Raw genomic sequence first — 27355 nt, 5'->3', positions numbered from 1 at the left:
CTCAGGAAGATGCTGAGGGTTCATGTGGGTGCTCTGTGGGATGTCTCAAGGTGCTGGTGGGGGCTCAGGTGTTTCTTGGGGGGGTCTGTGAGTGATGGGGGATCAGGCAGGTGCTGGGGGTGGTCACAAGGTATTTATGGGCTCAGGTAGGTCCTTGTGGGGTTTCTCTGTGTAATGAGGGGGTCAGGCAGTTGTTGGAAGTGGTCTCTATGTATTTATGGGCTCAGATGGATGCTGGGAGGCTCTTAGGGGTCCTGAGGAGCTCTGCTGATCCAGGAGAGCCTCGGGCTGGTCTGGGTTTGGGATAATCATGGACTGAGAAGGGTGCTGGAAAAGGGGGTCTCCATATTCTGGGCTGAAATGTGTGCGGGGAGTCTCAGGGGGACATTGGGGGGCCAGCAGGGAGGGATGTGGGTGCTGGGGGCTATTGGGAGGTACTGGGGTGGTTGGGAGGTAATGAGATCCTAAGGGATGTTGGTGGCCCTGGGGCTGGCATGAGTGTTGGGGGTTTTTGGGGGTCCCAGGACAGTGCTGGTGGTCCCAGGCGGTGTTGGGGGTTCCTGAGGGGTGTTTGGGACAGCAGAGGGACAGGTGTTGGTGAGGTCCTGGGGAATGTTGAGCCTTGGGGCCGAGCAGGGTGTTGGGAGTCCTGGGCAGTGTTGGGGGGCCCAGGCTGGGCCAGCCCGGGTGTTGAGGGCCCCGGGTGGTGAGGGGGGTCCCGGGCAGGGCTGGGCTCCCTGGGTGGTGTTGGGAGTCCCGGGGAGTGTTTGTGTTCCTCGGACGGTGTTCCCTGAGGGATGTGGCAGACTTGGACAGTGTTGGCTCCCCGAGCAGTGTAGTGGTCCCGAGGTGGTGTCGGTTCCCCAAGCAATGTGGCTGTCCTGGGGTGGTGTAGGGTCCCCGGGAAATGTGGGGGTTCCCCGGAGCGGCGTTGGTTCCCTGGGCAGTGTGGCGTCCCCAGGCCGTGCTGGGGTTCCCCGGATGGCGTTCTCTGGGCAATGTGCGGTCCCGGGGCAGTGCCGGTTCCCTGGGCGGTGTCGGTTCCCCGAACAATGTGGCGGTCCCGGGGCAGTGTCTGTTCCCCAGGAAATGTGGGGGTTCCCTGGGGCAGTGTTGGTTCCCTGGGCGGTGTGGCGTCCCCAGGCAGTGCTGGGGTTCCCCGGACGGTGTTCTCTGGGCGGTGTGGGGGTCCCGGGGCAGTGTCGGTCCCCGGGCGGCGTCGGTTCCAGCACTCAGTGCTGGTTTCCCGGGCAATGTGGGAGATCCCTGGGCAGTGTTGGTTCCCCGGGCACTGTCGGTTCCCCGGGCAATGTGGCGGTCTCCGGGCAGTGCCGGTTTCCCGGGCAATGTGGGAGATCCCTGGGTGGTGTTGATTCCCCGGGCGGTGTTGGTTCCCCGGTCAATGCGGCGGTCCCTGGGCAGTGTTGGATTCCCGGGCAGTGTTGGTTCCCCGGGTAATGTGGCGGTCCCTGGGCAGTGTCGGTTCCCCAGGCAATGTGGCGCTCCCCGGGCAGCATGCAGGCCCCGGGCCGTGCCGGAAGCCGGAAGCGGAGCCAGGCCGTGCCCGCCCCGCCGCGGGAGGAGCCGGGGCCGGGGCCGGGGCTGGAGCCGGAGCGGAGCGGGGCGGGCGGGGCCGCAGCCGGAGCGGGAGGAGCCGCCGGGCGGGACGCGAGCGGGGTGAGGCCGCGGGCACGGGCGGGGGTCGCGGGGGGCTCGGATTGCGGCCTCTGACCGCGGGCTGGGCCGGGGGGAATCCCCGGCTTGGGGAGGCTGGAGCCGGGGTGCGGGGTGTCCTGCTTAGTTTATTGATTTATTTTTAAGAATGTCCCCATGTCCGGGGCTCCTCTGCCTCAGGGGAACACGGGCGAGGCCGTGGGGCTGTGGCCGGGTCAGGATTCCTCCGGAGCGGTTTTAGAGCAAGGCTGGGACCTGATCCCCTGGCAGGGCGAGAGAGGCGGCACCAAGCAGATGGGAATATATTTTTATATCTAAATCTATATATATGTACATCACTGTAGGTTCACCCGCAAGGCGAGCAAGCTTTCCCTTTTAAAGACTCCTCCAGCACCGTTTCTGTCTAAATATTTACCTTGTAAAGCCTTGGACTAACCACGCTGGGGTCTGTGGGCAGAGCTGGGTGCTGGGGTGCAAACCCTGCCAGCCAAGTGCCATCACTGTTTCTGTTCGTGGAGAGAGCTGCTGATTCCTCCCGGGGTGCTGGAGTTCATAAAAAGCCAGAATAACATATGGGTTCCTCCTTCAAAGGCCTCTGTCTAAGGGGTTTGCAAAGGATGAGCCCTGCTCAGTGTGTGTGGTGGCAAAGAGGGTACAGTAGCCTGTTGTTATTATTTTGTAGGGATAGGAAGGGAAATAATGGGTTGTTATTTGTTTTTTAAGGCCTCATCTGTTCTCCCAGCAATGTGGGAGCAGAATGCCTTATTTCCTAGCTGGAGGATTGAGTTACTCTTGAATTTGTCAAGGAGCTGGATTGGGTTTTCAGTGTCTGTGATTTACAGGGGTTGTCTACAAAGGTGTTTGCTCAGAGTGGAGAGGGGTGAGAACTGGGATATATCTCAGTGTTGTATTTTAGCAGGATTTTTGTGTTGTTTGGAAAAGGGGAAACCACAGTGTTTGACAGCATTTCTGTGGGGATGTTTGTTATAAGTGGTTCCAGGCAGATCCTGCAAGCAGGAGAAGCTTGTTGAATCTGCTGGAATTCTGCACGGGACAGCTTCAAGGGGGAAGCTTTGGCACTCGGGAGCCAGAGGACACCAGATAATCTTTCAGACCACTTAGCACAACACTTACAGTGTCCAGGCAACTGGAGTAACCAGAAAAGCTGGAGAGGGGGGAAAAAAAGGCCTTTAATATCCTGCAGATGTGCTGGCTCCTGCTTGTTCCATGAATCAGGGTATTGCATGAATGAAAGAGTTAGTAAAGCTTGTTTTTATTGTCACGTGCGTGGCAGGTGCTTTACAGATGAGGAAGAAAAAAAGTCCTTGTCTTGGAGAGGTTAATATGAGATGTTATTGACCCAACCTGCTTTGCTTGCCCATGGGGCTGCTCAGGTGGCAAGATCTGGGACAAATATTTGCATGGAATGCAGGGAATGCTGGTAGAAGAGGGCCAGGAGCTAATTAACCTGGTAGTGCAGTGCAGTATGTTCTCAGAGTTGGGATTTAATTTGGCATTTTTACCTTTTTGGTGTTTCTGTGGCTGTGGCTAGAAATTTGACACTGATGTTAATATAACATCTGACATTAACTGCTGGAGTTGAATGCTTAGGCAGCTGCTGAAACAAATCAGGGTTATTTTTCAGCCAGATAATTTTCCTGATCTGATGCTCCATGTGACCACATAAACAAGTGTGAAAGGGCAGAACAGATCTTGTGGGGAGAAGAGCAACCACTGAAGCTGTGCAATGTGGGGATTTTTGAAAATACACCCCAGATTCGCACTAAAAAGAAGATATTAACATCCCCCTTGCTTGGGTTGTGACTTGTAGGTGGTTTAGGGGGAGAGCTGTCAGCCAGCTCTTTTAAGGCAAACCAGAGTTCAAATCTGAGCTTTATCATGTCTGTAGTTCTGTCCATACATAGAGCTGTGGCTGATTTGTGCCATGGGAGCAGCCAGAACAAATGACAGCTGAGCAAATCTGGGTTGAGGTGGTTTGTTACTCAGGGCTGCTCAGTGTGTGCTCAGGTGAGCAGAGCCCTGTCAATAATTACAGTTCTCACAGTGCAGAGACAGAATTTGGGGAGCAAAGTGGTCAATTGGGTGAAGTAGATTCATGAGCTGCTTCCTGGGGCCAGGAAACTGTAGAGCAAAATGGGGACAGGGGTGTGATTTCAGTTTTCAGCTGTGATTATTGTGTTTTTATGTGATGACCCTCAGGCTGTGCTCTCAGGGCAGAGCATTGCTCAACTCTCCCCCAGCTGGCCCAGTTTGATCAGGTTAGTGTTACCCACATCAGAAAGGAGAGGCAAAGCAAAACTCTGCAGATTCTGCCTTTCCCCCAGGCAGTGCCAGTGGTTTTTTCCCAGGCAATGAGAAGTTTTTACAGCGTGATTCTCACATTGGCAGCTTGTACCTTGTCCAGCAATTTTTCTTTACATCTTTTCTTGAGCCCATCAGCTGCTCTCAAAGAGGCCTTTGTGGCAGAGTAGAAGTGGTAGAGGAATATACTTTTTTTTTTTTATATTTTGCAACTTAATGTTGATCTCTCATGGGTGTGTTCTTGTATAAGTGAGAAATAATTTGCTGTCAAATGCCATTTTGTCACCCAGCACAGTGCAGTTCTTGCTGGGTTTTTTAGTTCTGTGGCATCTCTGACCTGCAGGCAAGCTTGCAGAGGAAGGTGGGGGCTTTGCTGCCTCTCACGTCGCTCTTGCTCAATAATCAGTTGGCTTTGACATTAGGTTGCGAAAATTTCGACAAATTGTAAACTGCCGAACTTTGCCCGATGCTTTCTGCTTGTTTCTCTGTCCTGTCCCACTGCTGACGGGGGATTTAATGAACACAAATCTGGGTTAAAATAAGCCACTGAAATCGTAGCACGGGAGGGCTTAGCAGGGCTGCTGTGTGTGGTGATCAGCTTTGCATTGTTGGCTTTTGTACTCGGTGAGCAATTGCTTTATGGGACGGATTCATTTGGAGGAGATGAATAAATGGAGTTTCATGGATTGCTGGGAAGCTTTGTTCATTTACATAAGCTGCGAATCTCGGCCGGTTCTGCTCTTGTCAGGGAATTTCACGGCTTCTTTGAGTCGGTGGGAGATCCTGAAGCAGCAGAGACTGTCAGGAGTGCAGCTCAGTGTTGTGCTGTTGGTTGGGAGCAGATTTAATCCAGAGGATCCTTCCTTCTTTCCTGGGCACTGCCACATTCCTGGCATGGCTGTGCTGTTGGGTTGTGTGCCTGCAGGTGATTTCTGTTAACACACCCCATCTCTCCTCAGGGATTTCTCCTCGGAGGCCATGGAGCTTTCAGCCAACGAGCTCAGCATCTATGACAAGCTCTCAGAGACCATTGATCTGGTGAGGCAGACTGGCCACCAGTGTGGCATGTCAGAAAAAGCCATTGAGAAGTTCATCAAGCAGCTCTTGGAAAGAAACGAACCCCAGAGGGGCCCCCCACGGTACCCTGTCTTAGTGGCTCTCTACAAGGTAAGATGACTTTTGTGCATGAACACAGCATTTGATGGTCCTGTGCACCTGAGCTTTTTATTTCCCGTTGCATTTTCTTGATGAATTTTCCAAGATCTTTATTTAAAAAATAAAGATCTTTTTTTAGAAGTGTAACTTCCTTCCTTCATGACCTGCTTCGAGAGCGGCTGCCCAAGATTTGGAATTGCTCATATGTGCTGTAAATTTACGTTGTCCACATCTTCCTCTCCCATAAATTATTAACTAATGAGATTTGGATTGATTTTTCAGATTAAGATTCTCAGTGTTGGCATCCTGAATGGAAATGTGAGGAAGGAAAGAGATTCTTGAAGTTCAGGGTTGAGTCATGAAGTGAACATGGCTCTGTTTCTGACCCTGCCACAAACTTCTACATGTCTTTATTCTCCTTCTGGTCTATGAAATAAAGCTGTTATCATCATGCTTGATGGTAGAAAAATGTTTTAAAAGCCTTAACTGAAAGATTCTGTAAAAACTTTTGCAAAGTGAGTGGAAGGATGCTATTGTTAGGTAGGTTTGAGACCATTCAATCTCAGACTGGTTTGGGTTGGAAGAAATCTTAAATATCATCCAGTTCCACGTCCCTTCCATGGGCAGGACACCTTCCACTAGACCAGATGTTTGCTTCAAGTCTAAAAAGCTTCCCACTGACATAATACTCAGTAATACTTTAGTGTCATCTCTACAAATCCATTGCAATGGATTTTATTTGGAAAAAAAATTCAAGCTCTCTTCCTCATGTCCTATAAAAAGCTGTAAAATGAGGCAGGAGAACAGGAAACTGCAAATTTGAACTTTCAGCTTCTGTTCTTGTTTTTGCTGTTGATTCAGTTTGACTTTGGCCAGGGGGAGAAATGTGTCATGTCATCTCTTTAAGGCTTATTTGGGATTCTGGTCTGGAGGAGGGAGCTGGTGCCAACTCTGCCAAAGTATTTCGAGGCTTGACGGATGTTTGCAAAAGCCACAGGGCTTTCCTTGTGTAAGAGGCATGGCAGGAGTGCAAGCTTTTATTTGGTTAGGTAGGGAAAAGGAACTATCTGTAGATAATCCTGATTGATCTCATGCTGGGTTATTTGCAGTGCTAAAATACAGGAACAGAGCTGTTTGTGTGGCTTGGGTTTGGAGGCTGCTTAATTTCATCCGTGGACAGCCCTAATAATAAAACTGGCTGACAACTCTGTGTACATAAATAGCATTGCAGCTGAATGAGGAGACCCAGCAAAAATAAAGAATGTTCATGCTGTGGTGCACAGCCACAGCCCTGTGATAGCAGCAGAAGGTGTGTCCTGGTGTGAGGACACCTCAGCTCCTTGCAGTGTGATTATCTCTGTGTCTTTTTTCCCTTGCAGGGACTGCTCACCCTGGGCCTGGTGTTGCTGACTGTTTATTTGGTGATCCAGCCCTACAACCCTCTGCCACCTGAAGCACCACTCTCCAGAGCCCAGGCCTGGGGCTCCCTCGTCGGGCACATCCGCCTGCTGTCCCTGCCCATTGCCAAGAAATACATGTTGGAGAGTAAGGAAATGTTTTCCCTGCTAGAACATAAGCCTAGCAAGAAATACCAACTTAAATACCAGCCACGAGAGTCACTCGAATGTCTCCAGGGTGCCACAAATGTGTTGCTGGCTTGGCATCATGGTTTTCTCTTTTCCTACCACTGAACTTAAAAATAGCAGCCTGAGTTCTAGCTTCACTGGGACTGAAGCATATTTTATCTCTAACTTGATAATTTTCTTCTTGCACATTCTCTTTTCCTTGCTTTTAACACCTCGGGTCTTTCTTCCACAAGAGTTCCCTTTTCTCTAGAAATCTTTGCACTTCTGAGAGCCAGAACTGAGATAGCTCTGCTAGGGAAATGTCACCTTTTCTTGGTTTTTTTTTTCTGAGTAAGGCAAAACCAGTTTCTCAACCAAATCTTGATATCTGTGAGCAAAGTGTAAAAACCTCAACTTGTGGCCTGGTTTAAGGAAAAGGAGTTTTTGCCAAGTGGCATATTGTGAAAGGCCTGGGGGATTGAGTGCTGTCATGTTTATGTGACATTAAGGGCAATGTGTGTGTGTGGGAGGAAGTCAGATAAGGGTTCCCTGTGAGGTGATCCCATCACAGGAGAGCAACATCCCGGATTTTCCTAGAATGGCACAATAGCAATGGAAAAGTTTGGCTATTTCTCATTCTTGGTTAATCATTTCACTTAGCCTGGCAGGTGTGTGCAAGCCTGGGCTCTGCCTCTGCTGGAACACAAAGACTGTCAGTGATGATAAAGCTGTGAATTATTTTGAGCAGGGATGTGGCACACTGTAAAAACAAACTCCTGTAGCCGTGCCCTTGTCATGTTTATATTTAGCTTGGGCACCTCATTGTGTTGGAGATGTCTGTGTTGGCTCTGACCTTCCTGCCAGAGCTAAAAAGGGCTCCCTGAAATGCCAGCACCATTCTGCATTCTCTCCCTCCCTCTTGCTAACATGGGATTTCTGCTGATTCCAATTTGTATGGGTAGGGCAGGGTATCCCTCATTGTTCCTCTTATTCCTCATGATTTGGGATATTCTGGGAGTGGAAAACAAAGGTGAGAAGATGGCTCTGATAAGCACTTGACATTAGGAGCCTGCTTATCTGCTTCATTCCAGCTTTTCCATGGGTGAACACCCCCCTGCTCCTGTATTGAGGTGGAATCCAATGGGAATTTTAATGCTCATTTCACTTTTCACAAAGGCCAGGAGTGACAGGACAAGGGGAAATTAGCTAAATATGAAGGCAGATTGGATGTTAGGAAGAAATTCTTCCCTGTGAGGGTGGGGAGGCCCTGGCAGAGGTTGCTCAGAGAAGCTGTGGCTGCCCCATCTCTGGAAGCTTTCAAGGCCAGGTTGGACAGGGCTTGGAGCAGCCTGGGACAGTGGAAGCTGTCCCTGCCCATGGCACAGGGTGAAGCAAGGTGAATTTTAAGGTCCCTTCCAACCCAAACCATTCTGTGGTTCTGTTGTGTTTGTTCAATCAGATTTTGTCCAGAAAGTTGACAGGTTCTTCCTTCAGCTGCCACAGGGTCCCTTTGGATGAGAAGAGCCCAAGGAGGTTCCTTGGCCCAGCTGAAGTTTGTAGTACAAGAGCTGCCTGAAACCACGAGGATCTCCTTGTAAAGATAAATAAGAGCAGGAGCAGTTCTGGCCTACCTTTGGAAAAATCAGCTGATGTGAGTGTGTAATTCCAAAGCAAGAAAATCCAATCTTGAGTGCTGTAGTTTAAATGCACATAAGATCAGCAATTTTTGTCCAAGTCTTCGAGTGGACAATAGGAGGGGCAGCAATCAGTTCACTGCTCTCTTTTGCACAGAATTAGGTTGTGGTGGAAGCCACAGCATGTCCCAATTAACAGATTGACTTGGTGTTGGCTGGAGTGACTTTGATCCTGGACAGGACCCTGGCTATTTAAATGGGAGAGTGCAGCACCCAGGCTGAACCTTGGCTGGGTTCCTGTGGGAATCCCTCATGTCCTGGCTTCCCAGCAGGCAGCTGCAGCCACTGACACTGGCCCAGTGACACTGGTGTCACCATCACAGCTTGCTGCCCAGAGGACACTGGTGAAGCCATCCAGCAGGGATCTGGAAAAAGGAGTTCCATGGCTTGGGGCTGAGTGATTCCCCCAAGCCTTTTCAGCCCTGCTTTTTATTTGTTGTATTATTTTGCCCCTAATTTTGGCCTTGTGGTCTGCTGAAGGGAAGGGGTAAAGCTGAATTTTGGGTCTTGCAGGCAGGTCTGGTGTTCTCTGATCACAAAATGCCAGAATAGTTTGGGTTGGGAGGAACCTTTGCAGGTCACCCAGTTGAACCCCACTTTCAAGGCAGGGTCACCTGGGACAGGTGGGTTTGGGATAGCTACAGAGAGGGGGACATGTCCTCTCTGCCTGCTGTCCCAGTGCTCTGCCACCCTCCATGGAAAGCAGCTCTTCCTCAGGTTGAGGTGGAATTTCCTGTGTTTTACTTTGTGGCTAAAACATGTTGTTGAGCACCATGGAGAAGTCTGGCACATCCTCTTGGCATCCCTTGGAGATATTTATATGCCTTAATGAGATCCCCTCTGAGTCTCCTGTCTCTGAGAGGGAGATGCTTGCACTGTGCCTGAGCAGCAGAGAAAACCACTAATGAAGGGACTCAACGTACAGACTCTTCCTTTCCCAATCTGGGTTCTGGGAAGCAAATTCTGAGGGGGCTGAGGATGGAGCTTGGAGCTTTCTGTGCTTGGGCACCAGTTCAAAGCCAGCTTGGGCTGTTCCTGTTGGAAACCACCTGTTGTCAGCTGGAGGCTGTGCTGGCACACGTTACCCTGCCATGGGCACGGGTGGTCTGGCTCCTTCCTCTGTGCCTGGGCAGGCAGGGCCAGCCTGGGCTGTGCTGTCCCCCTGAGCTTTGGGGAGCTTTCCTGTTGAGGTTGTTGAGGTTCTGTTCCTGTTGAGGTTGTTGAGGTTCTGTTCCTGTTGAGGAAGCTTTCTGGGGTTGAGGTTGGAGCCTGCTCTGCTGGGAGGTGTGGGCTGAGCAGCCAGGTTTGTGTTGCAGAACAAGGGCAGCTCAGTTGTTGTGTTTCCCCTGAGAGCCAAGAGCTGCAGTCAGAGTCATGGTGAGGCTTTGGGAGGTGCAGAGGTGCAGGATGTGCTCTCCCCTCCCTCCTGCTGATGGTGACCTGCCCTCCATCCTCGTGCCTTCCACCCAAGAGCTGTGCTGTGGGTGACAAGGGCTGTCTGTCTGTCAGTGGCTGTGGGTGGATCTCTGAGGTGAGGAGCAGCATCCACAAAACTCTCTTGCATTGTTTATAGGATTGAGTCCAAAGTAAATTTCCTTTTTGCCTGTCTCTGTGCTCTCTTTCTTGCTGACTTTTTTTCCCCAGATCAATTCCCATATTAAACCTTATGTTCCCACCCTTTGTTCCTTGATAGCTGACTCTTAGACCCTTGGGTCTGTGCCTCTCTTCCAGCTGTTTTCCCAGGGCAAGATCCCTGTGGTTGGGGAAAAGCTCTCTGGAAATGTGGTTTGCATTTGCTCTTCCTGAGCTGGTGTTTATGCAGAGCTTGTGAAAGCCCTGTTGCTGGGTCACATTGGCTGCTCTTGGCACATCAGCCCTTCATTTCTAACCCCAGAGAGGTTATAACTGGCACTGGGCTGTCAGACCTCTGGGTCTACCTGCTGTAAAGAACACAGTGTATTTTGATGGGTTAACTCACAGCTATCTAATGCTATTCCAAGGAAATGTAGGGCCTGTGCATTGTGGATTAATTTCTCACACAGGCTGGGATGGAGTTTGTGTGGAGTTGTTATTTAAATGCACATAAAATCCTTCATGTCTCTGTGAGTCCTGTAAGTCTTCAGAAGTGATGAGCAATAGGGTGGGCAGCAATCCAGATCTGGGAGAAAGAGGAAAGGGGAGATTCCCTCTGTGTTTCAGTTCTCTGGTGCAAAATAGGGGTACAAGTGTTCCTCTCTCCCAGCATTAAGAAGCATTAGGGATACTTGAGCTCTCAAAGTCTGCAGTAAAGCCAAATGAAAAAAAGGGATTTTCTATTCTTTTAACAGAAATTTTAAAACCACATTGGTGGTCCCTCTTACTTGATTTTTCTTTCCTTCACAACTATGTCATCCCTACAGCTTTGTTAATATCTAAATATGATTTTTAATGTCAGCTGGTTGGTAACTGTTTCCTGCCAGCCATGCAATGATGTGATGAGCAGAGCATTCAGCTGCTCTCACATTGACTCATGTGTTCAGTCCTTGCAGCTCAAAAACCTCAGCAGAGCAGGTCTGTCAGTGGGGACCAGGCTGTGGCCCAATGTGACAATTTGCACGTTGTACTGGTAGCAGGGGTTGTAAAGACCTCAAAGAAAATCCAATTTTTCTTTTAATAATGACACTTGGTCCTGGGCACACTCATCCTGTCCAGCCCAGAATCAGCTGGGTCAGTAACTGCTCAGCACACCTAAAATCAGACAAAAGCACACATGGATCTCAGTGCTGGAAAAGAGATCCTGTGCAAGTTATCCCCAGCTTGGAGGAGAAGTGTTAAATTCCCCTTTTTGCCTAGACCAGTAGGGCTAAAATCATGTTTACAGCTTTATGTGTAATTATTGTAGAGAAAGGAGCCCAGCTGGAGGAGCAGTGTTTAGCAACACCTTGTAAATGGCCTGTCAGTGTGTTACTAAAGCCTGCTGGGTGCCAGAGCTATTTGTGGGGATGGGTCACAGCAGGCTGGGTTACTGGGGGAGGGCAGCAGCTGGTTACTGGGCGAGGGCAGCAGCCTCTGCCTCTTGGCTGGCCCACCTTGGGTTTAGCTGGAGGCTTGCCTTGGCACTTGGCCAGCCCCTGTCTCTTCCCTGATCTTAACCCTTTGCAGGCAAAACACTTTTCCCTATGCTTCTCTCCCTCCAGCCTTGGAGAGTTTTTATCTTTGGCACAGCTTTGTGCAGAAGGGGAGCATCCAGCATGCCTGTCTTGCATGGAGACTTGCTGCTTCTTGAGAGCAGCCTGGGCACCCAGGGGTTTATCCAGCCCTTCCCTGTGAGCTGGGCACCCAGGTGTTCATCCTGCAACACCAGGCACTCATCCAGCCCTTCCCTGTGAGCTGGGCACCCAGATATTCATCCAGCCTTTCCCTGAGAGCTGAGCACCCAGATATTCATCCAGCCTTTTCCTGAGCACACAAATGTTTATCCAGCCTTAACTGTGAGCTGAGCACCCAGGTGTTCATCCATTCATCCAGCCTTTCCCCATGGGCTGAGCACCCAGGTATTACTCCAGCCTTTCCCAATGAGCTGAGAACCCAGATATTCATCTAGCCTTAACTGTCAGCTGAGCACCCAGGGGTTCATCCAGCCTTTTCTTGAGCACCCAGATATTCATCCAGCCTTTCCCTGTGAGCTGAGCACCCACATGTTCATGCAGCCTTTCCCCATGGGCTGAGCACCCAGGCACTCATCCAGACTTTTCCAATGAGCTGAGCACCCAGGGGTTCATCCAGCCTTTCCCTGTGAGCTGAGCACTCAGGTTTCATCCAGCCTTTCCCCATGAGCTTTGCAGCCCATGCTCTGTCTGACCCATTCCTTAGCCCAAGGAGTGTGGGCCTGCTCAGACTAAAGGGTTGAGCAATAAGGCTGCTTGGGAGGTAAGGCAGGATCTGATTTCTAACTTGTTTCCTCTCCTCTTGCTCTCAAAGGATGTTATTTTTTTTTTTCCTCAGCAGAGTTGAGCTGGTTTTTGCTCTTGTTTTTCATGCACCCTCTTTGGGGGCTGAAGCATTTGGAGGTGGTTGTGGGTCACAGCATGTGCAGGGCTGCCTCCCATCACTGCACAGCTGCCAGTTTATCTGATCTTTTGTGTATGTAAACAACCCTTTTATGATACAACCTGAAAGCAACCAGCAGACATGTGTTGGCTCGTTCAAAGGGGAAAGAAAACGGCTGACTTTGCAGGGCAGGGTGGTGCCAAGCTGTTCATACTCTGTTACTTTGGCCTTGGTTCAGCCAGTGAGCTGTTTATTTGGGTTTGCTGGCAGTAAACTAACCCCAAACCATTGTGGTGCTGTGGAACACAAAATACTCTTCCTTTTACTTCTATATTGTGAAGCCTCCAAAATTTCTTGTTTCCTCATTTGCAGAGTGAATCCTTACTTTGGATTTGCTTCTCTCTAATGTTTGCCATAGGTGGCCTCTTGCAGAGGCATTTAGCAGCCTGGCAGAGCTCCCTGTGCACTTGTGACACAGACATGTCAAACCTTGCACAGGCTGAGGCCACCAGCAGGCAGGTGACAGCAGCTGGGAGGGATTTGTTTCCAAAGCTGTTCTCTGAGGCAGATTGCTCGTGCAGCACAAGCTGTCACTGGGGCAGGTAACCAGAGGTGCAGCTGGACTTTGGATGCTTTCCTGACAGCTTGGCCCCTGCCTTCCATTCTTGACACTGGTAGGTGCAGATTTCTCCTGGAAATAATGCTCTCTTGCCCCAGTGGACTGTGAATTCCTCTTGGGCTCGGCTCAGCAGACTTGATTTCACAATGTCTGGTTGGATCAAAATCATTTCCATGCTTTGCTCGGGGTTGACTAATGATCCCTGTGCTGGTGGAGCAGCCGTTACCCATTAGTGAGATGAACGAGTAGTTCTTCAAGCTGTTGACTTCTACTCAGAACAACAATAAAGGGGTTCTTGATGGGCTTTTTTGTAGTTGTTATTTTGTTCCTAAAAATGCTGTGAACCAAACTGGGAGGTGCTTTCTTCTCGTGGCATAAATATATTCGGTATAGCCAGAGCTACAATAAAAGTTCAATATGAGGGAGGGGTGAGGATGTGGTGCTGAACAGGGACACTCTTTGTAGTGTATATTTAAAGCCCCACTGTGATGCAGTCCTTAATCAGGACTTGCAGGCTGTAATTAATAATCCTTGTTTCCTGCCTGACTTACTTAAGAGCCCATCAGTTTAGCCTGACTTTGACATGACATTATAAATGATCAAATTAATTTTTAGCCTAGTGAAGAATTTGCAGCGAGATGGAAACATTTCTTGTGCAACAAAGTGCTCCAAATGCCTCTCCCAAGCTGTGCCACTGGTAACTACAGAGCTTGGAATTCCTAGATCTGTAAAGTAAGAATGATGGGATTTAGCTGTGTAAATGTTGTGATCATGAATTGATGCCTAAATTGTTCCATTATCCCAGGTTATTCCAAGCCTCTTCAAGCCTGGCCTTGAACACTTCCAGAGATGGGGCAGCCACAGCTTCTCTGGGCACCCTGTGCCAGGGCTTCCTCACCCTCCCAGGGAAGAATTTCTTTTCCAATATCCCATCTATCCCTGCCCTCTGGCAGTGGAAGCCATTCCCCCTCATCCTAACACTCCAGGCCTTGTCCCAGATCCCTCTCCAGCTCTCTGGGATCTCCTTTAGGCACTGGAAGGGGATCCAGGGTCTCCCCAGAGCCTTTTCCTCTCCAGATGAACAACCCCAGCTCTCCCAGCCTGGCTCCAGAGCAGAGGGGCTGCAGCCCTCAGAGCATTTCTGTGTCTTCCTTGGCACTCACTCCAGCAGCTCCACATCCTTCTTGTGTTGGGGTCCCAGAGTGGAGGCAGCTCTGCAGGTGGGGTCTCACCTGCGCAGGGCAGAGGGGCAGAATCCCCTTTTAATGGAACACCCAGGTTTGTACAATGGAGCTACAAGAAAGGACAGGGAAGTGTCTGGGGAATATTCAGTGCACAGCCATTCTTGGGAGCCCTGAGTTCATCCAATGCTGGAGGCTTTGTGTTTTCAACACTTTGTTAGGGTCAGGAGCAACCCTTGGCTCTGTATCCTGCAGGAACAAAATGCTTGCTGAAGTTGCTTGAATATTCCAAGGATTTCATTCTATGTTTGCTTGAATATTCCAAGGATTGGCCCCAGTGAAGTATCTGGTAGGTCTGGGGAATGGTCTCATCCTCAGAAAGAAGGATCTGGGATTTGGAACCAGCCTTTGCAGGCTGTGGAGCTGCTCAGTACCTCAGCCTGTCCTCTGGGGAGCCTCCTGTCAGTGCCTGTGGGTGATGGCAGCAGCAGCCCCTGCAGACACAACACCTGGGGGGCTCTGAAGTCCTGGGGGGTCTCCCTGGGACCAGACTTGCCTGTGCACACCTGGCAGGTGCTTTCCTGGTGGAGATTGCTTCCGCCTTGCAGCCCTGAGTGCTGGGGAGCAAAGCAGTGTCGTGGGGAGCCAGCAAACTGCCTCAGCACCTGCAGTGCTGCAAGCAGGAGGTTTTTGTGTTTTGAACACTTTGTTAGGGTCAGGATCAGCCCTTAGCTCTACATCCTGCAGGAACAAAAGTTCCTCCTGATAGAGGCTTCCCTTTGAGCCTTCTGCAGTGGCAGATTGATCCTGCACCCTCTGTAGGGTCCCTGAAGAGAGCAGGGCTTGCTGGGATCCTGCTCCCAAATCCATGTGGGCACGTTTCCATCCGTTAATTTGCTTTGCTGCAATGGGCAGAAGCAGGGCCAGGTCTTCTCAGAAGCCTTGAGTTTACAATCTGATCATCCACACCCAGCATCTCTGGGGCTGTGCACACACACCCCTCTCTAGTGCTGTGGGCAGCCAAAAATTTGGGAGATCCTCTGTGAAAACAGCCAAGAAGGGCGGGGTGCTCATTTTAAATTGAGGGTGACTTGAAAATTATTTTTCTGCATAGTGGAAAGTAGAGTCATAAACTCCTTGTAGTATTAATCATAGATGTGTTTTGAGGGAAGATTGTTATCTTTTGGTCTGTGCTGTGTTAGCAGCTGAAAATCCCAGGCCTGGCTCTGCTAGGAGCTCTCCTGACACAGGGGAGAAGGCAGCTCTTGTTCTGGAGAAATAATAACACATAAAAGGAAATATGAGGTGGTTATGGCCGATGGGGAACTGAAGTTCTGTTGAACAAACCAAAGGCTGCCCCTCAAAAAGGGGTGAGAAAGCAGAGAGAAGTTGGCCACACTTCTGTCCTGTAATGGATAGCTGGATGTGTCACTGCTCCAGCTGCTCTCCTGCACTCCAGCTCCTCAGGGAGAATTGCCCACGCCCAGCCCTTCACTGTGTGGATGGGAGTGGATGGGACCATGGTGTGAGGGCTGTGCTGGGATGAAAAGAGCATCTTCCATTTGCATCCCTGAGCAGTGTGTGTGTGCACAGACAGCGCTCAGCCTCCACCGAGCCATCCCCAGGGTGTCTGGGCAGGCAGGGTGATAATGTAAAAGGAATGCAGGGAGGGTGAGGAGACAAAATCAGCATCCTGGGTAAAATCCTGCCCTGGTCCCCAGTGGCTGTTGGCTCCTGTGTGCTCCATCTCTCCTCCCACCCTCCCTGGGAAGGGCAGGCTCTGCCTGTACTTGTCATGCCAGTCACACACATGCTGGTGCACAGACTAACACCCTCCACAATAAATCTAAAAGATTAATTACTAGGGGAAAAAAAAAAATCCCACAACCCCACTTGCAGCATTTGAAATGCATCTCAGCCAGTGCTGTGCTCTGGTTATTCATGGGGAAAAGAAATCACCTCCTGAATCGAGCAATTGAGAATGCAAATATCCCAGGCTGGCTCAAAAGAGGAATCAAGCTCTGTACTGTCAAGCTGATTAGCATCCTGTTCCGTGGGGTGCTGCCCTGAGCCCAGAGGGAAAATTTGGGGACAACTGTGTTTAATGCTTAAGGATGAGGTTTCTGAGTTTTGCCCAGAGAGAAATTACAGCCTTGCTACGCCCCATCTGATGACAGACCATAGAGATGTTTTCGTGTTCTCTTCACAGCGACTGCCCTTTCTCTGGTGAGATCTTTCAGCCTTTTGTTTCCTGTCACTGACCAGCTGTTTTTTGTGAGTTGAGTTTTTTTGTTGTTGTAAAACTGAAGCTTTCCACAGGCAGTGGAACAAAGATTTTCTTTTTTCTCTTGTGAGCAGGGAGGGAAAGTACATTGGAGCAGTTTCTCATGGGACTGGGACTTCTGCTTGCAAGAAGGATTTTACACTTTGTTTTGCCTTTTTTCCCCTTCCCCTGAAAGCAGTGTAGCTGCCTCTTCCAGAAAGACTAGGAATTATATCCTGATCCTTTTCAGTCCATATCCCAGCAGTAGGGTGGGAAATGCAGCATTTGGGAGTTGGAAATACTCAGCAAGAAAGAAGCAAAATGAATCCCAGTCTGCTCCTTGTTGTTATGTCCCAATGAACATAAATCCTCTGTAGCATTCCTCGTGGCCCATTGCAGATGTCAGAGGGGAAAATAAAACAAGAGTTTCCCTCTGAAGTGTTGCTCATCCCTTCTTAGCCCTGTGCAGGAGCATGAGTGTGGCTGGAAATTGCAGTGGCAGTGACAAGCAGCTTGTGCATGGTCTTTATTGCCCCAAAAAGCTGCTGTGCATCTTTGATTTTTCTGCCAGACTTCTCTCTTCTTTCTCCCTTTGCCATCCCCTCCATTTTTCCTGGTTTGCCTGCAGCAATGTCCAGGAGACTTTGGGGCTGTTTGGACATGTGCTGGCAGGGTGGGCCTGCTGGTGAGGACAGATCCCTGGATATTTCATGGGAGATGTGTCCCAGGCCTTGGGTTTTTCCTGACCCACCCTGTCAGATCAGGCCTGGGATGGGTTTGCTGCCACTGCCCAAGTTAAGGCTCTCCTGTTGGATTAAGGCTGCAGAACCAGGGCTGTCACTGCCATAAAATCTGTGTTTGAAGTGGAATTTCCATTAAGCTCTCCCATTTCTCACAGCCTGCTGCTGTATCTCCAAAGAATAAATTTGTGTTAGGGGTATTTAGAGTGGATATCAGGGAAGGGTTCTTCATCCAGAGATTCTGGGCACTGAACAGGCTCCCCAGGGAATGGGCACAGCCCTGAGGCTGCTGAAGCTCTAGGAGTGCTTGGACGACACAGGGTGGGAGTTTGGGATGTCTCTGTGCAGGGCCAGGAGTTGGAATTTGATCTTTGTGTGGTTCTGCAAATTAGAGGCACACCCTTTCAGAGCAGTGCCTGCTCTGCACATCCTTTCCATAGAAATTCAGAGGGTGTTCAGCATTTTCCTGCTTATTCCCTGCTGCAACAAGTCCCTTCTCTTAATATTTATTAGTTTTTTGGGAGAGCTGTTAATTGGAAGAGGGAGGTGGGATATAGGCATCAAGTTGTGTTTTCATGTAAAAATTAAATTTTTGAAGATGTAAACATATGCAGTGTTCACTGTAGGCCAGTTCAGCTGATTGTGGTGTAACAACAAGTTTTGGAATTTAAAATAAATGTGGCTGTGGTCCAGGGGTTGCTCCTGCTGGGACTTTTCTCCCAGTTTCATCTTCAAGTCAATGCATGGCATGAATGAAAACAGCAGCAGCATGTCTTGGTGAAATTTGACATTTCCCAGCATCTTCTGCACATCAGAGATTGGGCAACCATTGCCAGGGACAAATTTCTAAATTACCACAGTGGTAAAGGGGAGGGTGATGATTTCAGGTATGTCCTAGCAGGGTTCATGACACCAGTGCCAGCCATGTGGGAGTTTCTCTTTCCACCCTGGATCTTTTTTTGGTTTACTGGGTGTTACCTCCTTGATAACACCTTTGGGTTGCTCGTTTGCTTATGGAGTTGTTTCAGTTTAATTACACTACAGATGATGGTTGCCATCCCTCTGTTGCTCATGGAAGGGTAGCTGAGCTTGTGTGCCTCATGTACACAGAAATGGAATTTCCATGAGCTCTCTATTGCTCACAACCTTCAGCTCTGTCTCCAAAATGTGCTGGAAACATTCCCTGTTGGTGAAGCTGCTTCTTTTTGAGTTACAGCCATCAGAAACTATAAGAAATCTCAGTGTTTCATGTTAGGGATAATGAGTTTGTAATTGAATTTGTCTCCTTTCCATTCCATTTTTGGTCTTACTAAAGAGGTTTCCCTTGTTTCTTCCCCAGAATGCCAGGACTGGTGGGCAGCAGGTTGCAGACAGAACACTTCTGCACTTCCTGCAAACTGCACAGTCTGTTCTGCTGTGAAAAGCCTTCACATAGTGACAGACACCAGCGAGCTATCAAAAAAGCTCCAGAGGCATCAGCCTTTTCTAATCAAGGTAATGCAGGGATTTGTGAGGCTGGGTGATGACTCCAAACCCTTGAACAGCACAAGCCCAAAACCCCTGCCCAGTATTTTCACCCATGAGCTCAAACTGCTCATTCAGGACATGTTTAAGAAGATATTTCACTCCTGTAAAGATGTGGGGGGAAAGAGCTCCCTGCATTGTTCCTCTGACTAATGATCATTGTATTTGAACATTAGCAATCCACGTGGCTGTTGCTCTTGGATGTTTTCTAGTGGGATGGAAATGGGAGCAGGGGGCAACCCTGTGGGCACAGCTTTTATTTTTGTTTCATGGTCTTTAAGACAGGGCAGCACCTCTCCTATGAAGAACTGAAGCATTTTCAGTCCCAGGATCCAGAACTGGCAGGGGTTATAATAGAAGAAAATTCAGCTGAATTATGGAGCTGCCCATTTTTCTTTCCCTGGTGAGTCAGACCAACCATGTGATGGATGGATGGATGGATGGATGGATGGATGGATGGATGGATGGATGGATGGATGGATGGATGGATGGACGGACACATCCTTTCTGTAGGGGTGCTCAGGCTCTGCCTGTGTGAACCAAGTTGCAGTTTAATTGGAGGGAGGGTGTACAGGAGTGGGTTTCAGGCTGCTTCTGCTTGCTGGCACTGATTTGTTCTGAGGACGAGACTTCTGCACTAAAAATGGAGAGTTGGTGCTTGGTCTCCAGCTATTGCTCCTCTTGTAAGATAAAATTATCCCAAGGACTGTTCTTCAGGCTGTAAATCATCTGGGCTGTGATCAAATCACCTGAGACAAGTGGTTCACATTTCTATCACCTCTGTCTGCTCAGTGGAAATCCTCCACCACTGGTGCTGACTGAGGAGAGATGCCATGACTTCTGCAAACACTGAGAAGTAATGGAAAGTCAAAGAATCCTGCAGTGTGTGTTTGGTCTTGTGCAGAAAATATGGCCAACCCTCATCCTGCCCCTTTATCCAAAAGCTCTTTGCCAAAGCCTTTAATGGGAACAAGACATGTGAACAACTCAGAGCTCTCTGAGGTCTCAGAGCCAGCACTGGTAGAGGGATGGTCAGGGTACAGAAGAATTAATCCCCTAGACAGGGATGTAAAGATAACAAGCCCCACCTGGCCTTTTCCAGTCACATTTCCTGGTCTAGAGAATAGCCTTGGATCCCCCCTGTCTCACAGTGTGGGTTCAGTTATGGTTGTGTATGATGCCACCTCTCTGCATCTTTTGTAATTAATGGATCTGGTCAATGACTTGGATCATTTTAAGGGAAAATGAGAGGGAAATGAAGTTCAGGTATCCATAAGGATCTGTTTGCTCCATCTTTACATGGTCCTGGTGCAGGAGCCCAGAGGAGAGTGGGGAGGAGCAGATTTAGAGGTTGAGGTTGAATTTTGCTCCTGATTCCCAGGGCCAGTCTGTCATGCTGTTTATCAAGCATGAACATTTGGCAAGAATTTTATCTGGAAAGTAGCTTTTTAATGCAAACGTTTATCATTGTATGATGATTCTTTAATATGGGCTGGTTTGTTTAGGAACAAGTCTGTGAATAGATCCAGGATTCTCCAGGATTTTCTCCCTGCCTCCTTTTTGCAGTCCTTCCCCAAGACACTGTCCCTGGAGAGCTGCTTCCTCATCCGCCACCCAGACTTGGGGAATAAGGTGAGAAATAAATTCCAAAGGCATTCTCCTCCTGTCTGTGAGTTATCTCCCAGCAGCTCTGAGTTTTTGTGGGATTTTCAGGGTATTTTTAGCTGATTCAGTCCTGAAAAGGAACTTTTGGGGTTGTATCAGTTCTGTCCATCCCTGTGTAAAGTGGCATCTCAAGGTGGTTGTGCTTCCCAGCACTTGTGTCCAATTTGGGGCAGGAGATACCCTGTGCCAACCTCCCTTGGAGCTGGAAATGTCACAGAAACAGAGACATTAAAAGATCACCTTGTTCCCAACACCCCTTGCCTGCTCCATTCACGTGTCTGGCCTTGCTCTATAGCTGGGTGAGATCTTTCTGAGCACAGTTGGGCAGAATTGTTTTAAGAGCTGCATTTTAGGAGCTGTTCTGGCAGTGAGTCTCACTCATTCTGACACTTCACTGGCCTGATCTCCTCCTCTGTGTTTTCCTGGGTTGTGAGGATGTGCAGGCCCTGCCTTGCCTTGGAGCAGAAGAGAACCCTTGCATGCAGCTGACCTCAGCTAAAATTCTGTGCTCCACTGGTAACTGGTGGAGCAGCAAACTTGCTGTTTGTTCTGTTTCACCTGCCTGCAGGGCAGTGGCTGTCCCTGCTTTGGGCAGACAGAGCCAAGGAAAGCTTTTGAAATCCTCTCCTCCTGTCCTAGAGCTACAGCCTGCACAGCCTCTTTGCTGTTGGGAGTGGGCAGCTCACCCTGACTGTGTCACCTCTGGACACGTGCAGAGAACACTGCGAGGTGTTCAAGGTGGAGCTGGAAGCTGGGGATTTGGGTGAGTACCAGAGCTGTGGCTTGCAGGGGCTGGGAGTGGAATCAGGAGATTGCTTCCAGCTGGGTCTTTTCTGTCTGACACCTGGGATGGTGGTTTGTGCCACTGTCACCTCCACACTGGTGTGTGCCTGCTTGTCACAGCAGAGAGTGATCCTCACAGAGAGTGAGTTTGTGGCCTGCAACTGCAACACTGGAGATGCTCCAAGCTGAGCAGTGTGGGTGCACAATGGGTGTTACAAACCCAGTGCCCACTGAGGGAATTATCTTTCCAAAAAGCTCCAGCATGAGCACATCCCTTTGTGGGAAATGGGAGCGCTCCTTAAGGATGGGCCCATCTAACAGAGCCTCTCCATTGCCTCTTCCCAAGGTTATGCCAGCACGGATCACTGGACAATGAGCTTCATGGCCAGAGGGACAGAGCCAGCAGTGATTTGTGATGGAGCTGCCAGCTAAGGATGCTGGGGTGGGAAAACAGAGCTGTTCCCAGGACAAGAAGACTTTCAGCTTTGAAGCCAAGGCAACGTCTTGAGAAGAGCGAGCCAGGGCAACTGGGGCAGGCAGCTTTGCCACCCTGCATGTTTACAGTGTTTAAAAAGGACTATTTTCCTGACCCTTGAGGTAATCCTTTGCCTTTCCTCAAATGTATTTTGGGAGAAGCTCAAGCTATTTATGACCCTCCCTGTCCCCTCAGGTAAGCCCTGGGTTTGCAGCAAAGGGTTTTTTTTTCCAGGAGCAGCAGATGGATTTCTCAGGATGAGATTCACCTTTGTGGATTATGGCACTTCTGAAACTTCCTGGGGGGTTTGGGAGTGGATGGGGTGTGTGACATTTCTGTGTACATTCCTCCTGAGGAGGAAGCTTTGAGCCTGTGTAGTCAGGCCAGTTCTATAAAGGGAATGAATTGGTGATGTGTCCCAGCTCTCCTCACGTCCGCAGCTGTGTGAGCCCTGCAGAACTGACCTTGGCTCCTGCTCCCTGCCTGGGGAGAGCCTTGAGCCTGAGGGCAGAAACTCTCACCCACTTCGTCCTTCTTGTACCAAAAGAATCCCTTCAGGCCTCTCCGTGTTGTGATCACTGTTCTGCAGCTCTCTGTCAGCAGGTTGTGTGAGTGAGTCAAATGGTAATTGTGCTTTTCTTCACCTCCACTTCCTTTCCTGCAAAAACACTGACACACGTCTCAGAGGTGCTGGCAGTGGAGGACTTCTGGATGGAGCTGTGGCTGGGAGAGAGCAGCTCTGTCCAGCTTTCACCTCAGACACCAAGGGCTGCCCAGCCATTCTCAGCTGCTCCTTGTTTTTGGAGGCACTGCCTGCATTCCCAGCCCTCGGTACCTCTGGGAGCACCTGAAACCTCCCTCTTCCCTGGCATATATTTACATTGACTCCTTCCAGACCTGGAACTCTGTCTTCAGAATGAACATTGGTTTTTCCTGGGTCCTTTCCAAGCTGCCTTTGCGTGTTTCCTGCTGCTGGAGCAGCGCTGTCTCCAGTGCCCTGAGAGAGGCTCGGGTTCGGGCTTTGCAGACTGCGGATGCTCCGGTCCCTTCCAAGTCTGATCCTTTGGGTCTGATCCCACTGCTGAAGATCATTTACAGATGTGTCAGGCTGAACTCATAGGCCAGGGCTGGAGTTCAGGACATACTCTCTCACACTTGTTAATATGGAGTTGGGAGGGGTTTTGGTTGACAGCGAGTTAACTCTGTTCTCAGGAGCAAGAGCCTTTTTCTCTGTAAATATTTTAGGTACATGTAAAATGACAGATTGGGAAAATGTCTGTCCAGCCTTTGTTTTTGAGGGGAGGGAGCAAACATTGTGCTAATCTGATTAGGAGTTGATTAAAGCTGCCAAGTGGGATGACCACTTCTGGCTCCTGTACAAGAATAAGGCAGAGGACAGTTCCTGCTCCAAAGAATTCAGTCTGAGGCCTTGACACTACAAACATTTCTATGCATAACCCTTGTTTTTCTCCTGTCAAAACAATGAGAACAAGCCCAGCACCTGTGTCAGTCTGTGCATGGCCCTTGGTGCTGGACACACACCAGATCTAGTAGAACCAAAATGGGAGAGAGTGTCTGGCTCTCTCAGGATAGAAGAGGACTGATATAATTTGTTACCAAGTATTAAAGGGAATTGGACTAATAGAACTTCCATTAGTGTTCTCACTGCTTGGAGTGTATTTCACACTCATGACACTACATTCAATCTTGCACATGCCAAGACACACACACACACCACCCCTCTCCCTCCTCTTAAAGCCTGGGTCTTAGTTAATGGAAATTTGGGAGTTCAGTGATGGCAGAATTAGGGCCTCATTAGTGACTGTTGCTATTTACACTTTGGCAGCTTCTCAAATCAAATTCAAAGGCTGACCAGGTTACTTCACCTCTTACTGCTTTTGTATCTGACCCATTTTTGTAAAGCATTTGCTCAAAGATGCTGCTGGAGCCATTCTTGCTGAGATTGCGGCGGTTTGGTGACACTGTCACTGCTAAGTGTCCTTGACTGTAACTTGTAAAAGAGCTGCGGAGACAATTCCCAAGTGTCTGTGAAATGCCTGGATTTTGAGAGTCACACTTAAGCCATTGTGGCTGTCTGGCTCTTTCAGGAAGAAGCAGAGAAAATGGATCTATTTACAGTTGTTGTTTGGACTGGGGGGAGGAAGGGGCAGGTTTTTAGCAGAAATGTTCTCACGTAGTGCTTCTCCCTTCCTCGAAGAGTTGCAGCTGGTTGGACAGGAGCTGGTGAGTCTGGCCTGTTTGCAGAGCAGCCTTCCAAGTGCACTTTATGGGCTCTGCATAAGTTTCCAGCTCTGTCTCAGATACATTGCATATGTCCCAGCCTCGCTCCCTTCGGAGCTTACATCATTTGTTTTTAAGCTCTCCGGTATATTTTCTCTTCCTCTTCCAAAGGCTGTAAGGAATTAGCTGCTAAACTAAAACAGGAGGGCAGTTCTCCTGCTGATAAAGAGTCAATTTTGGCCCAAGTGCAGAGCCCCAGTCTGCAGCACAGCTTCCAGAGCAGCTCCTGTGTCCAGCTGCCAGAGGAGTGGTGCTCACACCTTCCACATCCCAGGGCAGGCAAGGAGCCACGGTGGGAAACCCAGAGGTGAGGCCACAATGGCAGAACTGGGATGGCCAAAGGGAGGTTTTGATACCTGGTTGTCTTCCACATCCAGAGCTGCAGCTTGCCAGAGTCCCTGGAAAGGCTGCAGGACTTCCCTGGGGAGGCTGGTGGTCCTAGAGGCCTGCTGAGGTGGAACAGGGCTGTTCCTGCAGCTGTTGAGGTTTCACAGCCATGATCACATGAATCACAAAGGGGGTGTCCCACCGTGGTCTCCCTCACCTCAGCTCTCCTTTTGCACTCTCTGTGCTGGTTTGGACAATCCCCCACTCTGCCCAGCTCACACAAGTCCCCAGTTAAAACAATTTAAAATCCCTTTGTGTGCTTCAGAGCTCATTGCCTGTGAGCTGGGAGATGGATTCCTCCTCACCCCACATCCCAAAGGCTGCAAAGCTGCTCTGAAATCACCCCAGCGATCGGTACTACCCACGAGCCCAGAGGAGGGGGCACCTCTGCCCTTGCCAGGCTGGAAGGACGGGCTGTGCCCATCAGCTGGGCAGGAGGATCGTGGTTTAAAGCTGCTCCCCAAAGCAGGGTCACTGACCAGTGCTGTCAGTCAGTCCTGAACTCAGGGTAACTGAAAGGAGGAGAAAGGATTATGATGATTTACTGCAGTACCAGGAAATGAGTGGCCCCCACGGGAGCCAACCTGGCAGTTCCTATTGATTCTTTTTTTTGCTTTCTTTGTTCCTTTTCATTTTTTTCCCCTGCCCACTGTTATTGCACACATTGATTCCCCTGAGGGGTCTCTTTTGAGTCAGATTCCCCATGAGTCTCCAGACTGCAGCTTCTCCCACCAGGCCTGTTTTTGGAATATTCTGGAGGAGAAGCTGCTTTGTCTGGGCTGGATCAAAGCACCTCCCTTCCCTCGTGGCCTCCTGGGCTCCAGCAGCAGCAGGAGAACATCTCATGGTAGAGATGTGAGCTCTGTAATCCCCAGTGTCTCAGAAATGGGGATCCTTCTGCCTTGAAACCCTCTTGTTCCCTCCCTCCAGGAGGGAAATTTCCACACACCCCAATCCCAGGTCCTCATTCAGCCCCATGGCCCCCAAGAAAATGGAATATTTCCTGGGGTGAGGCCATTTTGATGGGTGCACAAAGAGTTTTTGCTTCCTGCAAATCAAACTTTTCTCCTCTTGGTAAATTTTATAGGTAGAACTCGAAATCCTCCTCTTCAGGAACCTCCTCCTTGTAAAGGGCAGATTTAGTGTCCTGCTGAGTTAGACAAGGGAGATGCTGGACTTCCCTTTGCTTTGGAGATTCAAACAAATGGCAGGTGATTTATTTTTAGCATTTTCTCCTTGTCTTGGGGAGGGGAGCCACATTCTAAAGGCTCAGAGGTGCTGGGAAGTAAAGCTATATATGCATAAAGACTGTTTCAATGCTGAACACTAAACTTAGTGATGGATTTAAAAAAAAAAAAAAAAGAATGTGAATATGCACTTAATGCAGAATTTTATGGATGGTCCTAATTTAATATATTGCAAACTTTGTAAATACTTGGGAAAAGCCTGTAAAGTATGTAAATAAATGAGATTTGTATGTAAGAAGAATAAAAAAGTTTTTAATTTTTGCAATTAAATACAAGTGTTAATGACCCTTTTCCCTTTTCCTGATTTTTATTCTCATATTGCATGTCAACTTTGAGGGGTTATTTAACCTTTTTTGGTACACTTTTTCTAAGGGAAGTGTAATTTTAAATGAAAAGTCAGAACACTTTTGTTAGGAAAATGTCATAAGAAACACTTTGTGAAAAGGAGCAGGTTGGGAAATTTTTAGCCTGATTTTCTGAACCAAGTTGATGCAACAACTCTGCCTATCCCTCCTTTCTTTTCTTCCCAGCAACAATCTCCATCTTTCCTTCACAATCCAGTTGATTTTAGCCAAACTTTGAGGCGTGGAAGGCGATAAACTCCTCCAGAGCTCATAAATCCAGGCGAGTAGGGAGAAAAGAGAGATCCTGTTACTCCCACAGCAGAGCAGGAGCCTGTTAGACACCAACCAGCCCCCCTGGAGACCCTGAGATGTGAGTCAGTAGAAACCCAGGCTTGGTCACTTCTGTGCTGGAGCAGAGCCTGTCAGGTGTTGTGGACAATCCTGGGTGGGCAGCAGTTTTGGGATGAGGAAACCTTCAGGAGGGTGGAGGAAGGGATGGGAGAACAGGGATTTGACTCTGGCCAGAAACTCCCTGGAAAAGCTGAGGTAATTCTGGGATCCCAAAGCTTTGGGGCAGTGCATGAAGGGTTTCTGGAGCTTAAACCCAGTGTGAGACCCCCTTGATCCCTGTGGTGGGGTTGAAAGGGTGCAGCCCTTTTTCCTTGCACACTTTGAATCCCTCCCTGCTGGGTTCCCAAGGATGAGCAGGTGACACTACCAGACATAGGAAAGGATTATGGGGTGTTTGGGGTCATAATGGGTGTGGCTCCTGTCCCTGTCCCCATGCTGCTCCCTGGGGTGGGGCATGGGCTGTTCCTTGAGTGAGCAGAAGGAAAGCTGCATTGTACATACCCTGCTGGATGGTTTGGTTATTCCAGCCAGCCCTGAGACTCCCAGCCCTCCTGTTTGGGGCCATCTCAGCTCTGTACCCTGTTCTTCCTCTCCTGATGGTTCAGGGCAGAGGCATCACCCTCAGCTTGCCCCTGTTCCCATCAGGCTGGGGCTGTTCCTCAGCTGCCAAATGCTGTCCCCCCATCACAGACCTGGGCTCTGCCTCTGTCTGGGGAGTTCTGTGCTGCAAACTGCTCTCAGCCATTGCATCCTGCTGCCTTTGTTTCTAACACATTTCTAACCCTGCATTCCAGGGATAGGAGAGGACCTGTGTGAAAACAGGGCTTTGTCAAATGCTGTGGGATTGTTGTTACAGATTGTGGGTGGCACTGTGGTGGGTATTTGCTGCGGGGCACCTGTGAGGAGGAGGAAGCTGATGAGGTTTTCTCTGGGCAGCTGGAAGTGGCCTCATGGTCAAAAGTCCTGGTTCTCCTGGGGAGCTTCAACCATCCTGAGATTTGTTGGAGAGATAACATGGAAGTCCAGGAAGTTCCTG

At 49.4% G+C, this 27355-nt stretch overlaps 1 protein-coding gene across 6 annotated transcripts; it reads left to right on the top strand.

The window, feature by feature from the left end:
• The first annotated feature begins 1603 nt into the window (after nt 1-1603).
• Nucleotides 1604-26329, top strand: C26H6orf89 (chromosome 26 C6orf89 homolog). 6 transcript variants are annotated; one of them, XR_010442857.1, is made up of 9 exons: nt 1604-1677; nt 4956-5163; nt 6531-6696; nt 18582-18736; nt 19048-19169; nt 20272-20398; nt 21071-21194; nt 21561-25588; nt 26155-26329. XR_010442857.1 is itself a non-coding variant. In XM_064733096.1 (8 exons), the coding sequence occupies exons 2-8, from the start codon at nt 4975-4977 to the stop codon at nt 21644-21646; spliced, it is 969 nt and encodes a 322-aa protein (XP_064589166.1). In that variant the 5' UTR covers nt 1604-1677; nt 4956-4974; the 3' UTR covers nt 21647-25909. The 6 variants fall into 6 exon arrangements, 3 of the variants coding, with proteins under 3 accessions (XP_064589166.1, XP_064589168.1, XP_064589167.1); XR_010442859.1 differs by lacking the exon at nt 26155-26329 and having other exon boundaries at nt 21561-21811; nt 25465-25909; XR_010442858.1 differs by lacking the exon at nt 26155-26329 and having other exon boundaries at nt 21561-21811; nt 21924-25909.
• The last annotated feature ends 1026 nt before the right edge of the window (nt 26330-27355 follow it).

Source organism: Zonotrichia leucophrys, chromosome 26, assembly GCF_028769735.1.
Source record: "Zonotrichia leucophrys gambelii isolate GWCS_2022_RI chromosome 26, RI_Zleu_2.0, whole genome shotgun sequence".
NCBI lineage: Eukaryota > Metazoa > Chordata > Aves > Passeriformes > Passerellidae > Zonotrichia > Zonotrichia leucophrys.
Note: the sequence above shows the minus strand (reverse complement) of the source record. Positions and strands in the feature narration are given on the sequence as shown.